Here is a 16,533-nt window from a genome sequence, read left to right as displayed (position 1 = left end):
TATTCAAACCTGCTCCTGGCTTCCTCATAAATAAGTGTGATCTAAAGGTAAGCAGAGTAACAGTCTTTGATTTGTGAAAGTGGTTATTTTTGCAAAATTCTTCAAGGCTCGGGACTTGATAAGATATGAAAATGCTTGAGAAATAATCAATAGCCTGATAAAACTGGTTTTGATGAATGTAAAACAAATTCTCCCCCAAGTGCCTTTCTAAGGAAAGCAGGCATTTAAAAAAGTAGATTCTATTAGGCTCCCGCCATGTTATGTTACAACCACAAATGTAAGCTTTTTACGTGGTCCCTTCCTTGCCTAAACAGTGCTCATATTTTTGGACTCAGTTTAAATGCTCTTTCCCTGGGAGGCCCTTTCTGGCCCCTCAAGGATTCCTACCCGCTCTGGTGCGTAATCAGGCTCCTTCCCGGCTCTTCTCCCTAACCTGCCTGCAACCTACCTCCCTGTCACCCTAAAACACGCCCACGTTCACTCTTTACCTACCGAAATCCTCTACAGCCTTGAGGGCTCAGCTAAAAATAATACCTCCTTAAGAAGCACCCAGGTGAGGTCAGGGCCCCCCGAATGGTAAAATAGCAACTAAATGAAATACCAATCGGGCTGCTTTGGGCTGCAAGTAAGAGAAGGCCTGCCTCAATCTTTACCCTGTAAGGAAATGAATTACTGTGTGTCAGCAAGGCTGGAAATTCTAGGGATGCCTGCCCACAGGCTGGTTTCTCTGCCCGCCCCTGCCCTGCGGCCTGCTCCTTCCTGCTATTCCACTTTGTCAGGGGTGGCTGCCAGAGAGAGGGAGACCATGGCTTCTGATGCCTCTTCCTTAGGCATGTGATTCCATCTTTCTCAGAAGCCTCTGGAAACATCTCCATTCTCACTCGCCCAAATGAGCTTAAGCTTTCCATGCTAGTGCTAAGAGGTGCGATGACCAAGCTTAATGAATGGTGCTTTTCACACCTTATGTCACAACATGACACAACAAGAAAATGGTAGTATTTACAAAGGATCCTAGGATAACTGGATGGGGCTGCTCGGTGCAAAGTCTTGGACTGTCCTATATCCTGACCGGCTGAAGGAATAGATAAATGAGCACAAATGGAATGAAGACATTTCTGGCACATCAGGGGGACGGCTTTGCTTGAGGTCAGGGGTCTCAAGCTACAGCTCCACTACCCGTTTGTGTAAATAAAGTTTTATTGGGACACAGCCACACCCATTCATATAGGAACTGTCTTACCATGTACTTGGCCATATGGCTTGCACAGCTGAAAATATTCATGATCTGACTCTGGCTCTTTATAGAAACATTTGCCAAACTTTGGCTTAGACTGACCAACTAGAGTGGAATAGTATTGGCAAGACAACCACGGTGCCCATTACAGTTCCTGACCCTTTATAACACACTCTCCATATATATATGTGTGTGTGTGTATATACACACACATACACACACACACATATATTTATATATTTAAGTATATGTGCCTTTCCTGTTAGTTTTTAAGTTACATGAGGGGAATAAACAGTGTCTTTTAATTTATTTATTTATTTTTGGCTGTGTTGGGTCTTTGTTTCTGTGCGAAGGCTTTCTCTAGTTGTGGCGAGCGGGGGCCACTCTTCATCGCGGTGCACGGGCCTCTCACTATGGCGGCCTCTCTTGTTGCAGAGCACAGGCTCCAGACAAGCAGGCTCAGTAGTTGTGGCTCACGGGCCCAGCTCCTCCACAATAGTGTCTTTTTAAATTCGTTCCTGATGCCATGTCCCCAGCACCTTGCACAAGGCCTGGCACATCGAAAGCACCCTATAAATATTCCTTTGCTGAATAATTGAATGAATGCACTCCTTACATAATCTGCCAAAGTGGGAACAAAAGCAAAAATGATTTCTTTTGGGATATGCTCTAAAGCAGCGGTCCCCAACCTTTTTGGCACCAGGGGCTGGTTTCCTGAAAATTTTTCCTCGGATGGGGGCCGGGGAATGGTTCAGACGGTAATGTGAGCAACAGGGAGCATTGGAGAGCGGCAGATGAAGCTTCAGTCACTGGCCCGCCGCCCACCTCCTGCTGTGCGGCCCGGTTCCTCACAGGCTGGGGACCCCTGCTCTAAAGACAGCAATCACAGCTCAGTAACGGCACGCCAAGAAGTTGACCCACATTCCACTATAAGGAGGCCGTGAACCTTAATAACATTAACACTGCCCAACCCTCGGGAGGAAAGATTCATTCACACGCAGAGAGGAGAGGCGCAGAAACAAGCTCAGATTCTCAGAACTGGCAGAGACGGTACGGCCACGGCTAGCAGCACGTACGCCACTAACACCGGGCTACAGAGTCATCCTTGCAGAGAACGCTCACCCTCCCACGCACAGGGCGGCTCCCAACCCAGCCCTAGGCTCTTCAAGTTTGCTCCGTAATCTCTGAGTTCACTCACTCCCTGAAGTTCAGCTCTCATCAGTGTTCCAGAGAACAGTAATACTTTAGTAAAGACAGAAAACACAGCAAGTTCGGTGGGAAAGGTGTGGTGACATCTCTGTGCCACGGTTTCCCTTTAGGTCTTCTTTAGGGAGAAAAGATCACAGAGTCTGAAAAATTAATAGTAACCTGGAGAAATGGAACTCGATAAAGCCAAAATACTTCTTCAGGGGACCCAGAACTCATTTTATCTGTAGATAATGCCAGTTTTGATTTTTTTTTCTCATCATCCAATCTAAGAGAAATTTAAAACTGAAAAGGCCAAAATTAAAACAACGCTGTAATTTTAAGGTTGCTAAAACGGCTTTAGTGAGTTTATAACATAAGAAAATTATCATCACTAGCAAAGAAAGAGGCAAGTGTTTTGTTTTTAACGTTAATTTTGACATTCAAACTTTTAATCCTCAATGATGAGAAGCTGTAAAATCCTGGGGTGCAGTAGCGAAAACAGGATCTGAGTTTCATTATAACCTGCTAATTAATATGGCAAAACTCAACAGCAAGACACCTGCAAGAACAGGATTCTAACCAAGTTGAGGCCTGTGTGAAACAGCAGAGAATCCCTCAAATACCAGAGAAAGAAAAATGCCAAACACTGTATTGCAGTATCTCCCCTGGACACGGTTTGCTTTCCAATAAAAAAAAGGATAGGCTAGCGGTTAACTTTATGCCAGTATTTTCCCCTTCTCTGCATTTACAACAATCACAAACTAAACCAGCCTTAGGACAGCTTCGCCTTCAATGAGGGAAGAATGGGCAGAGGGAAATCTCTTATTTTTTATCCATGGAAATTGGGTGGTATTTCAGGCACCATCTCCTCTACCCAAAGAGCCAATAGTATTTTGAGGGAAGCAGGTGTTTGTCAGCCATTGAGTCAAACAAAAATTGCTTCATTTTCAAATTCACAGACTTTTTATATGATATCACATCTGCCCATTTTTCTCAGTATCCAACAGAATTTTTTTCTTATAAGTTCTTTTATTTATTTATTTTTTGCTGCATCATGCAGCATGCAGGATATTAGTTCCCCGACCAGGGATGAACCCACGCCCCCTGCAGTGGGAGCACGGAGTCTTAATCGCTGGACTGCCAGAGAAGGGCCTTTTTTTTTTTTTTTGATAAGTTCTAACAAAAATTTTTTAAATGAATTGGGATATAGTAATACTGCCGTTAGACCAGTTCCCTCAAAATTTTTCTACTTAGAGAGAAATATTTAATGTGAAAAGCAGACAGATGTTCAAGTTAGTAACTCACTATGTGCTCATTGTCAAAAACTTAATCTGTCTATCCATATATTAGGGAAAAATATGTTGGCTATCATTTGGCAATAAGTGTTTTATGGGCTCATAATCTTCGGTCTAGTTAACACCAATTCTAGCAAAACATCCTAAGAAAATGATTCAGTCAAGAGAAGACTTATATTCATTAAACTACTCCTTACGATATGTTTACGTAACACCAACAGAGTAGGCAAAATACCCAACTAGAAAGAAATAAGCAAGTGGTTAAGTAAATGTAGGTTTCTCAACCAACGGAAATATTAGCTAACCATTACAAATTATAATGGTGCAAACCATGTCGTACTATGCAAAACATTTTTATAGGCTGCCAAGTAAGTAGAATACATTCTCTGCACAAGTGAGAAATAGCTCAAATTTTCTGATTAGGACGCAGAAAAAATCATGAGCCCTTCATCAAGGTGTGAGCTGTGGCCTACTTGATCACAGACCCTGTTTCCTGGGTCTCTATGGTCCCCTGACGAGCTTTCTTCATCCCTCCCCTGTGCTTTGCTGAACTGAAATCCTTGCCTGCCAGATGATCCACAGGGTCACTTTAAGACCCAGCTCCATCCCCATCTCTTTCACAAAGCTGTGTATTACCCTGGAGTGAAACTGCTTCAGATTCCTTAGCACTGACACTCATCTCCTTGATCATAGTATTTGATTCATCTTCTCCAATAGACAGTGAATTCCACAGAGAGAGTTACTTTTAGTGCATGAAATGACTCAAATATATGATTTTTGAATGAATGAATGAATGAATGAATATTAACACCTCATAGCAAGGACCATTTCTTTTCTTTGTATCTACAGTACTTCCCACAGTACAGGCCAACAGTAGATTATACATAGCTCTTCACTAAACAGTTGAATAAATGAATGTATGTGTATTGTCACACGTGACTGCTGGCTCCAATCCTGGGATGGGTTTTTCTTCTCCATCCCTTTTCCACCTTCTCCTTCTATGAAAGATCAGAGAAGGTTCTCTTCTAAAAGGAGTACTGTGCATGAAGAGAACTTACCCAGGTCAAACTGGCCAGAAATGTAGCCACAAGTCTGCCGGACCTCCTCACTGTCCCAGCCCAGGGGGTACAGGGCACAGCCAGCACCGATCAACAGGCCTGCAAAGAGAAAAGACAACGGGACTTTAGCAATGCCCCTCTGCAGCCCTAGATAAAGGTACAAGGGAGAAGAAATCAGTATAGGCAATGTGACAACGGAACATGGGGTCTGCTTTTGGGAAAGCACCAGCCAAGCTCCCTTTAGTGACCTAAGTTCAGTTTAATTCCAAGAACAATTCCAAGTCTGCTTAAAAGGGGGTGGGAGGTGAGAAGAACAACCTTGACAGACACCTCAGTTTGGTTCCAACTTCCCCTTTTAAAGCATTAAAAGCCTTGCAAATCCTGTTTAGGGAGTACAATCCAGAAGCCCTTTTAATCACTCTTGTAAAAAGCCAACCCATTCCACCCTCAATCCATGTAAACAAGTAATTCGAGAGCCAGCAAAAGGGCCTCATTGGTTATGCACCATCATTCATTAGATTGCTTTTTCCAATTTAAGAATCAAAATAGAATGTTTCAGCATCATCAAATTTTTTTTTTTCCCCCGGTATGCGGGCCTCTCACTGTTGTGGCCTCTCCCGTTGCGGAGCACAGGCTCCGGACGCGCAGGCTCAGCGGCCATGGCTCACAGGCCCAGCCGCTCCGCGGCATGTGGGATCTTCCCGGACCAGGGCACGAACCCGCGTCCCCTGCATCGGCAGGCGGACTCTCAACCACTGCACCACCAGGGAAGCCCACATCATCAAATTTTACCAGGGGCAGAGAGAGCATAAAGATTTTCATGAACCACTTGAGCACATTGACTGAACTCGTGGACCATGCTACGGTTACCATGCTCCCTTGAGAAGTTGAGAATCACCAAGTGTCCACACATCTTGGAAATACTCAAGAACACAGACGCTTACTGTGACTTCAATTCTTCTTGCAGTGAAGACCAAAAGGTTTGATGAGTGAACTAAAGCAAGTGACAGTTTTACTTTAAGTCAAGGTATCATGGCAGCTCACCCTGAGCGGACAGCTTTCGATTGGTGAGTCTTTAGTTTTACATCAAAACCTATCAATAATATGGTTTTATGAGAAGCTGAATGAGACTGAAGCACTGACCAATCAAATCTGAGGGCTCATCTGAAAGTATCATCTTGTCACATCAGTCAGCGAGTATTAACATCACCCATAAATCCACAAGTATGCTGAGTCAGTGGGACCAATGCATACACAGTCTGACTGTATGCAGGATTGTGGGTTAAAAGGTGCTAAATAACGGAGGCCCCTAAATTAGAAAACCTGTTAATGTGGTAATGTATAGGCCGAACAACAGTGTCCCCAAAGGCATCTAAGGGAGATCTTCAGTATTTCTGGATTGAGTCTATCCTGTCCCCCTTTTGCTTCTCCCTTGCCCCTGGTGGATGACTTGAGTAGTTGTAACCTGTACAAATTGTCTGTTTCCTCACAGGCATCTAAGGAGGAGCTGCTTTCCACCCCACTCCCCCAACCTCTATGCCAGCTGTGTGGAGAGACATCCCCCAGAAACTGACACGTTTTCCACCCTGTTGCCCCTCCCTCTGATCCATCCCTTAGACCCCAGTAAAACGAGCATCTAATGCAGAAGGGCTGTGATCCGAGGGAATTGCCTGCAAAGAATCACTGCAGCTGCAAATCACAAATTCCAGGATACCTGTATGCAACTGTGTAAATATGAATTGTGTTGAGGCTGAAGAATAATTCGAAAAGCAATGATACGAGGTTTGCTGACTAAGCAAATATCCCAGTGACCAGTTTCCTTAGGCTTTTTGCCTTAGGATAAAAGTTATAGCATTCTGAAGACAATTCCAAACTAGCGTTATCCACCATCAGGTAAAGAGAGAATTAATGAGGATGCCAGAGTTTGTGTAAACTGAATTCCATGAATGTTGAATAAATAATGTGGCATCATTTCCATGCTACTCAGTTCTTAAATTAATAAGTAACACCACTTTTTGAGATCTGGTGAGCAATTTTTAAATGATGACACACGCAGAAAGGCCGTTAGGTATAAACTGTTCAAGGGTAAGTAAAATGAAAAACAGTAGAATTTAAAGCATCAGTATTCCCTTTATCTGATAGGCAAACAAATGATAAAGTCTCAATTGCTAATGTTCTTACAGTATGGCAGAAAAATGTGTCATGTGTTCATGAAAGAAGCTGCTTTTTTTGGTTTTGTTTTCTGTTTTGTTTTTATCAGAATTTATTCTTAACTTCTGAAAAGAATTGCTTTTATTTACAGTTATCCAATGCCAGTTGTTGTGTCTATATGAATTTCTTTTTAAATTTTATTTATTTATTTAATACAGCAGGTTCTTATTAGTTATCTATTTTATACATATTAGTGTATATATGTCAATCCCAATCTCCCAATGCATTCCCCTCCCCGCCCAAGAAGCCACTTTCGTCCAGTATAAGGATCCCAGCATTTTGCGAGACTAAACAGAGAGGAACTTTTAAGTGCCTATTATGGAGCAAACAGGCCTGTGATTCTCTAAGTGGTACAACGCTTGGTAGTCAGGGTTCTTCTGTGTAATAGAATATTGGGCTGTCTTTGTAACAGTACGAAATATGGAGTCAACCATATAAATTAGAAATAATTTCATACATAGGAAATCTGTGTTAGGTGTAAGAATTAAAAAAAGAAAAATACCACGAGCATATGTTCACATTAAAAAAGTATTCAGTGGAGGGCAACTAGCTCATCTGGATTTTAGTATTCGTATTTATGTAGCCGTTGTTTTGTCATCTGCTAATGTTTGCTAACAGTAAAGATACTGCAGATTCTGAAGATGTGGGCAACATTTCTGGGAGAAAAGTGCATGTTGCAAACTCCTCAGGCTAAGTGATTGTTGCAGTGATTAGGTTCTGTAGGTAAATATCTGGCCTCCCCACTACCTCGCTACTATTATACATTAAGGTGAAAGCAAGTCTCGGGCCGAATTCAGCCAACTACGAAACAACTGTTTACTAGCAGGCTGGCACAAAAAGCGATCAGATGACCAATACCTTAAACTCAGTGAAACCCTCCCCCAACTCCATCAGACGTCACTCTAACAAATACCTTCAGAACACAATAAATACAACAATTATTCAGACAGCAGGATCAGGGACACTTCAGGTCAGATGAGACAGTATCTTCCAGTTGATGGAATGGGAGAGGGTGCAGGAGTCGAATTCTAGACCTGCCCTGCCCCACGCAGTAGCCACGAGCTACACGTAGCTATTTAAGTTTAAATTTAAGTTAGGGATTTCCCTGCCGCTCCAAGTGGTTAAGACTGGTGCTTTCACTGCCAGGGCCTGGGTTTGATCCCTGGTTGGGGAACTAAGATGCTGTAAGCCATGCGGTGCAGCAAAAAAAAAAGAAAATTAAGTTAATTAAAATTAAATAAAATTCAGTTCTTCAATTGCACTAGCCACATTTCAAATGCCTAGTAACCACAGGGCGCTAGACAGTGCAAATACAGACCATTTTCATAATCACAGAAAGTGCTGTTGGAGAGGGCTGCTCTAGACCTAAGACACCACTTCAAAAGGATGGGAAAAAACCTGCCACTCTAAAATGTCCCTTTGGAATGTGGATTATTTCTAACTAAAAGCAATCAAGGCCCAAAAGATTCAGGAAGAAAGTTTGACCTTCCCCTTAACTGCCTAAAAGAATGTAGACAGAGGGCCTGTTCCAGGAATAGAGCTATCACCAGAGATATTTGCAAAGAATACGGGCAAGTGTGGTGGAGGAAACTCTACACAGGGATTAAAGATCAGAGTTCACTCTATGTCCCACTGTCTCTGCCCAGCCCAGTAAACATTTATTTACCAAACACTTGCTTCTCCATCTCCATGTAAATTGCCTTCCTCCCCTCTGAAGCCCCAAAGGACTAACCCCCAACATTCTCTTTGTCTTAGCTGAAGATGGTATTTCAAGTCAGTGACGGTTTTGCCATTTCAGGGAATCAATCACTCAGTTTTTCCTGAGTCTCTCCCCATGTACACATGTTATTAAACGTTTGTTTGATTTTCCTCCTCTTAATCTATCTCATGTCAAGTCAATTTAATTCTTAGGCCAGCCAGAAGAACCTAGAAGGGTAATGGAAAATTTCTCCCCTCCCCCCCCCCCCCCCGACACTGGGCTGGCCAGATTCTTACACCTATGCCTGACACTGCCTGTTACCAATCAAAATCATCCTTACTCTTTTAGATTCTCCCTTTGTGGGTGGGGGTGATGGGTGGCTAGAAGCCAGGAAACTACATTTCAAAATCTCTCCTGCGAGCAGAAGTTCTGGCTCATAGTCTGTCAATGAACAGGTAAAAGGGAGGAATAAACCATATTCCCCATTGGCAGCTGCAGCCAGATGACATGCTCTTCTGCAGACAGTAGACATGATATTTGGGGTGTGGTTTCCTGGCATCCCTCTCGGCCTCAACTCTCTGAGGGCAGATCATCAGCTGTCCTCTCCTTTTTTTTTTTTGGATAATTTTTGATTTTTTTTAAAAAAATTATTTTATTTATTTTTGGTTGTGTTGGGTCTTCGTTGCTGCGCACGGGCTTTCTCTAGTTGCGGTGAGTGCGGGCTACGTTTTGTTGTGGTGGCTTCTCTTGTTGCACAACACAGGATCTAGGAACGCGGGCTTCAGTAGTTCTGGCACGCGGGCTCAGTAGTTGTGGCTCACGGGTTCTAGAGTGCAGGGTCAGTAGTTGTGGTGCACAGGCTCCGGGCATGTGGGATCTTCTCGGACCAGAGCTCAAACCCATGTCCCCTGCAATGTCAGGTGGATTCCTAACCACTGCCCCACCAGGGAAGTCCTGCCCTCACTTTTGATCTCTGCACTTCCTGAGCTCCTGAATTCTTCAAAGCAGCTTCTCTGACCTCCACTTCCCCAGACCTCCTAGTAGGTCTGTGAAACTTTAAATCCCTGGGTTACATTCCCTGCTGCTTGAAATACCTAGAGTGGTTTCTTTTATTGGCCAATTCCTGGCTGGTACGTGCCCTACTTGTCCAAGGGCAGAGGGGCTGATAACGAATCTTTCTATCTGTCCATTACTTAAACATCCATTTTCTCAATTAAAAATGATCTCAAATACAATTTATGCCAATTACTAAACCTTGGGGTAAGTATAGTGATATTAAAAGGCTTTGCGTTAACTGCCTCTGTGGTGTGACCTCTGGTTAGGGAACTTATGCTAATTAACTTCTAGAGTGTGGATTTCAAAAGAGGATACATCAAACGTTAACTAACTGCCTTTATATTGGCATCAACTAGAATTGTATCGTCTATACTGAGTTACTAATATTGTAAAGTTAGAGAAAATTAGGATTGGCATATATGCACCACCATGTGTAAAACAGACAGCTAGCGGTAACCTACTGTATAGCCCAGGGAGCTCAGCCGGGTGCTCTGTGGTGAGCTAGGTGGGTGGGATGGGGGTGGAGGTGGTGGGGAGAGGGAGGTCCAAGAGGGAGGGGATATATGTGTACACATAGCTGATTCACTTCTTTGTACAGCAGAAACTAACACAACATTGTAAAGCAATTATACTCCAAAAAAAAAAAACCATAAAAATGAGAACATCATTTTAATGGAAGAAATCTGCCATTGTTCAGTTTTAGCAGTGTTAAGTCTTAGACCATGTTGTGGAAATCAATGTTTGATAGAAACATAGTTTGAAAATCCCTGAATTAGATACCACTTAGATATGATACTGTGTGCTGAAACGAGGCTCAGAAAATATTCAGGAATGTGAAGTGGTTGCCCAAATGAAATCTTCAGGAATTAATGAGTTTTTATGGCTCTAGCTGACTAATTTGTTCCTGGGGAGTAAACGGTTCAATTAAAATCTCTGGCTCACAAACTTTTATATTATCTACGTGGATTTTCTCTGTTACATTTATAAACCCTGTGGTTACCTCATGGGGCTTAATTATGTGGTATTTTAACCAAATTCCCATTTCACTGCCATTACAGACATCATGAAAAAAAGTCACACTCTGTGAAAATCTGTGCATATAGGAATGGAAGTGAGGCAAGATGCTGTGAATCGGAGGAAACAACCTGAGGAAGGTGGTAACAGAGGTGGGTGGTTGGAGGAGATGTGAACTCATTGGCAGGCTCATTTGCAATTAAGAAGAAGTCTATTCTTGCGATCCTAAAGACTATGCAACTTTTAAAGGGTCATGAGTCAATCATAAATTAGAGTAAATTAGTTCAGTCTTTAGTTTTCACAGGGCACCTCGCTGGAATCAGTTATAGGACATCATAGACTATTGGAAAGGTCACTGTGTAGGAGGTCTTGGGGATTTATCCACTTTAACCTGAGTCCTCTAGGGTTTTGGCCTCACCCTGTTCAAGATAACTAAAATGTCTGAAGAGCCAGGTCAGTAGAATGACCTCGAAGGAGAAGCCAGTGTTCATGGAGAAGAAAGAGTCCGGATAAATGCAGAAAGGTGGATGCTGGGAGCTGCGCTGTGATGCTGTATTATCAAAGCGGTCTGCCTTTAGCCCCATATGGGCTCCTGGGCCTAAATCTTAGGACACACTCTGCCTGCCCGTAAACTGCCTTGGGGAGAGAGAGGGTCCTCGTGGAAACTCTATTCATTTTCGCACCACGCTGGAGATATCTGCCACGATACTAATTATTGTTTTGAATTTGAGTGTTAAGTCTGAAGTTTGTAAAGAGCTCCGTGGTCAAAGTAAGAACCCGAGGCTGGGAATTTTCCCTTCTGCAAACCATTTTCTATTCAGTCAGTACTTCACACTCAGCCAACGGAATATTAACATAACAATTCAGCTCCTGCCAAGAAGGCAAAACCGAACTCCAGTTAGCCAATGCCAATTGCTCCCCACAGGTGGTAAGAATAGAGTCCTCGTGTTAAACTCATAAAGTCTTATTTTTTTTCCAGGCCACTCTTGAAAGATTTTATGTGACCTCACTTTTTTTCCATGACTATCGCTCCAATCGTTTCCACGGTTTATTATTTTTTTAAATAGCCTGACTTTCCCCACCTATTGCCCCTGGAGTGGTCACACAAGCCTTTCCCATCAATTCATCTTTTATGTTTTTTGGATACTTTTATCCATCCTCCAGTTCCTTTATCTTCCTTTCTGCGGCAGGCGCCGAGGGAAATTGTTTTCTTTACTTTTCTCATGAAAGCTGCTCGGTCTTGTAGCCCGTTATCTGGACTTTTCTTTGGAAGAGGCTGGCGTATCTCCAAGTCACCACATGTTAATTTATGTACATGATATTCATCCATTTTCAGCCCTCGATAACCGTCCTTTTACAAAATGGAACAGCAAAATAAAGCCAGTAGTGGGGAGGGCACAAGGGCAAGGGCCAGTATTACAACTCTTCGGACTTTGAATGCACAACAAGAAGGAAACTACTGAAGTATTCTAGAAGAAGGAGGCTTGCTTAGGCTCTTGGAAGCCGTGCCTCCTTTCACAGCGCTTTCTGAAAACTCAGGCACTGAGGATGCAGGAGGCCTGTCCAAGGACACAGAGCCCAAATCAACCCCAGGGCCCCCAGGGCCCAGCCCACGGCTCTTTTCCACCTATCATGATCCCAATGCTTGGACATAAGTCCACTCCAAGCTCACACACTCTCTGCCCACAACTTGAGTTCAGGCCACACGTGTTGGATTTGAAGAACATGGTGTTTTCCTACGTCAGATTTTTCACCGGCAAGTCCAGATTTCTTGACTCTTGAATAACTGAAAGATATGCCCATCCTGGGCCTACATCCAGCTGGCTAAAGCCAGGTCATGGCGGTCCCATTAAATGCCTCAGGCACCCTGGCCAGTTCCCCAAGGCATATCTGACCGGGGACCACTGGTTCTCTGAATATGTCTCAAACGACCTCATCTCTGAAAGTTGAATCGCTCCTCTCTAACTGAGACACTTTCATTCCTTACTTACCTACACTCAGACTCCACGAACATACTAGCTGTTAAGGTCTAGAAGCCTCGGCAGGCAGCTTGCCCTGGCCACCCCAGCAGTGAGCTACAGGTTTCACTCCCTCCTGTGAGCTCCTACTGGGATGCGCTCTGTACCATTTATTTGGGGTTTACCACCTTGCACTGTAGTTATTTAAGTATCACGTTTCCTGAAAGGCCAGAAACTCTACTGTATGCTTATTTGCATCCAACTCACTGGTTCATGATATTGGTTAAATACTAAACAGCAGTGATACTATTTATTCAGTATTTACAAAAGCTTCAAAATAATTATATAATAGTTATCTAATAGATAACAGACAATATTAAATTGTAGTGATACTATTTTTTTCTTTTTTTTTTTTGTGGTACGCAGGCCTCTCATTGTTGTGGCCTCTCCCGTTGCGGAGCACAGGCTCTGGACGCGCAGGCCCAGCGGCCATGGCTCACGGGCCCAGCCGCTCCGTGGCATGTGGGATCTTCCCGGACTGGGGCATGAACCCGTGTCCCCTGCATCGGCAGGTGGACTCCCAACCACTGCACCACCAGGGAAGCCCAGTAGTGATACTATTTATTCAGTATTTACAAAAGCTTCAAAATAATTATACAATAGCTATCTAATAGATAATTGCCTTTATTTAGCAGAGGAGGAAATTAAAGCTTCGAGAAGCAGGTTCTTACTCATGCAGCTACGAAACGGTAGATCCAGGCACTTAAGGCCAGTCTGAGCTAATTCTCCTCACCACTACCTTCTAATGACGCCCAGACCCCAAAGTGTTTGTGGTCCCGGCTCTGACCTCACCTCCCGTGTTCACATGTGTATTGAAGCCTGCGTATAAATGGAGAAGTAGGGATGGGGTAAACGATCAGGAGAGATTTCAAGTCACCAGTTCTCTACGACTGACTCTGCTTTAGCGACAGGGAGCATTTCTGCTGCTGCCCGCTACCGAAGACAAGGGACAGGCTCCTGCGAACCCTACAGATCCCGCCTTCCCTGGGTGCTGGTGAGGGAGAACCCATATGTGAGTTTCAGCACACAACGAGCTCTGTCCACAAAGAGCACGTTGAGGCATCAAGATGAGAAATGGGTTCTCCCTCGTGAGAAGTTTAGCCAAGGAAAGCATATCTCATCGTAAGGCTAAAACATAATAAAGAAACATGACCACTTCTGAACTATCAAAAATACTTTTACAAATCACAATACAACTATTTCTTTGCTAAAAACATCCTGCAGAAGAGAATATACTTCAGGTTCTCTTAAAATATTTTCCAAAATGGCTCCTTGATTCTCATGTCTTCCCCTTTTCCAGTTCATGTAGCAGAAGACGCAAAAGACATCAGGCGCCAGAACACCTGCTCCTTAGCTCAGGGTGAAAAATCACAAGCCGATTTCAGCCAGGAGTGACTTGTCCTCTCTGCTCTCTCTAGGGTCCTAAGCAATCATTGGTAGAAAAATTAAAGTTGCTTAAAACAGGGCAACGTGGGGGAGATTTTGTAATTCCTATGTGCCAGTTTTCTGGTAAATTACATCTGCTCGAAAGCAACATCCCTCTAACCCTAGTAATTAAGAGCACCTCATTTCCACTGTTTCACCTCTTTAGGTCTCCACTTTTCTTACCTGTAAAATGGGGGTGGGAGGGACCTCCTTCTCAGGGTTATTGCAAGGATCAAATGAGATAGTGTATGTAAAGAGATGGGCACAGTACTCACAGTAAGAGTTCAATGAATGGTCTCTACCGCTAAGCTTTGGACTTTGAGCTGATGTAGGGGAGGGTGGTGGATCTGGTTCAAGCCAATGTGTGCTTGTACTTCTCTCAGAGAAGGTCCTCTTCTTAGAACGCAGAGAGGGTTCCAGCAAGGATGTTCGTGGAACCGAGTCAGGAACACTTGCTCCGGCAGTCCTATCAGCCGTGCAAACCTCAGTAACATGACCCTCACGCTTGGGCAAAGGATCCGCACACGACTCTAAGGAGAATAATACTTTCATCTGTTGTGGTTTTTGGTTTTTTCTTTTTACCTTTAAAGGCACTGTGACCTTTCTGTGAGGCAGACAGAGCCAGAACTGATGTCCCCACTTGGTTAGGATGGAGTCACAGACGAAAGCGGAGATGTGAGGGTCCCCAGGGGGATCATCAGAGGCGTTGTAAACTCAGGGCCCCGGACTCCTGCTTCCATGCTTTGGTTCACTGCCTCCACTCTGAGGCTGCTGGGAAGGGAGCTGGCAAGGCTGAGTGCTGCAGTTCCAGCTCTGAAACAAAAGAAACTCTAAGTTTCACTGACCCTAAGGTGTCCCGTGTTACACCAGAGGAAAAGAAAGACACAGTCCCACATTTCCAGAGGAGTGTGGTTTCGGACCGTGCTTCTCAGACTTGACCTGTACACAGAACAGCTGGGGGGCTTGTTAAAGTGCAGATTCTGGTTCTGCAGTGTGAGGGCAGGGCTGGGTCTCCTGCATTTTGAACCAGCTCCTGGCAAGACCCAGGCTGCTGTCTCCGCCACACTTTGAGGGTCCAGTGGGAATAGTGCAGGCTTTGAGGGTGATCACGTCAGGTTTGAATCCTGACACCACCTTACCAGCTGTGTGACCTCGAACAGCATGCTTTTGACTTCCCTGAACCCAGATTTTCATCTATAAAAGAGACCTAATGGTGCCCATATCTTTAGCATTGTTATTAGAAATAAATAAAAGGCTTAATAAAGGTGCCCAGTTCAGGGCTTGGCATAAGACAAGAGCTCAGTAAATGGTATCAATAGTTGTGTATCAGTATTAATAATAATATTGCATCACGGGAGTTGCAAACATTTCATTCTGTTTTACCTGCTGATTTCCAATTCTTCGTTACCAGCTCCAGATAATTACCGGTTTAAAACAAACCCCAAAACAAAAACTGCCTAAGAAAAGCAGAGGGCTCTGCCTTACTGCTTGCTTACATCTTCTGAATAAATATATTTTCTAGGACCACAAAATAAATATATTTTCTAAGAACTAAGACCACAGCTCTACAGCGAAGGATTATGACATTTCTTCTTTGTTCCCTCCAACATTATATTATGAAAAATTTCAAACTTATGGCGAAGTTGGAAGAATTGTTATCGTGAGCGCCCAGATACCCACCGTCTAGGTTTTATGTTTAACACGTTTCTAAAATTAGCTTTATCACCTATCTTTCCATTTTTCCATTCCTCTATCGATCCATCAAGGCATCTTTTTTGGGGGAGGGGGATTAGGGAGATGCTTGTCACAGTTTTTCAGCATCAGGACATATGAAGTTTCTTTTCATTATTCATGCTCCACCCTCTTTATTTCCCCTTGGCCCAATGGTCTGCACAGACCTATGAGGTACACGCAAAAGTTAGACCCCAGGGAGGGAGGGAGACGCAAGAGGGAAGAGATATGGGAACATATGTATATGTATAACTGATTCACTTTGTTATAAAGCAGAAACTAACACACCATTGTAAAGCAATTATACTCCAATAAAGATGTAAAAAAAATAAAATAAAATTGCAAATCTCCCCCCCCAAAAATAAATACTTGCTTATTAATTTCTACAAAAAAACAAAACAAAAAACAAAAGTTAGACCCCAAACCCACAACTGTCACAACATTGTATCCCTAAGCTAAGGCCTGATGGCACTAAGTGGGGACCCATCAACCTAGAAGTAACTTATATACAAAGCTAAAGCAAGGAATACCTCTAAGCTTTCCACATTTCTCAAATAACCACCCTATGACCTAAAATGGGATCAGCGTGCTTCTGCTGTCTGGC

At 43.5% G+C, this 16,533-nt stretch overlaps 1 protein-coding gene across 2 annotated transcripts in view; it reads right to left on the bottom strand.

Moving 5' to 3' along the window:
• The window catches only part of LHFPL6 (LHFPL tetraspan subfamily member 6), a 256,613-nt gene that overhangs the window by 49,353 nt on the left and 190,727 nt on the right, over window positions 1–16,533 (bottom strand). For both annotated transcript variants that reach the window (XM_029209910.1, XM_029209908.1), the window contains exon 3: window positions 4,776–4,874. In XM_029209910.1, coding sequence (XP_029065743.1) covers window positions 4,776–4,874 — 99 coding nt within the window. The remainder of the gene's footprint in view (window positions 1–4,775; window positions 4,875–16,533) is intronic.

The sequence above is a fragment of the Monodon monoceros genome, unplaced genomic scaffold, assembly GCF_005190385.1.
Source record: "Monodon monoceros isolate NGI ecotype Baffin Bay Population unplaced genomic scaffold, NGI_Narwhal_1 Super_Scaffold_8, whole genome shotgun sequence".
Classification (NCBI taxonomy): domain Eukaryota; kingdom Metazoa; phylum Chordata; class Mammalia; order Artiodactyla; family Monodontidae; genus Monodon; species Monodon monoceros.
The sequence above is the reverse complement of the archived record's forward strand: the minus strand, read 5'-3'. Positions and strand labels throughout refer to the sequence as shown.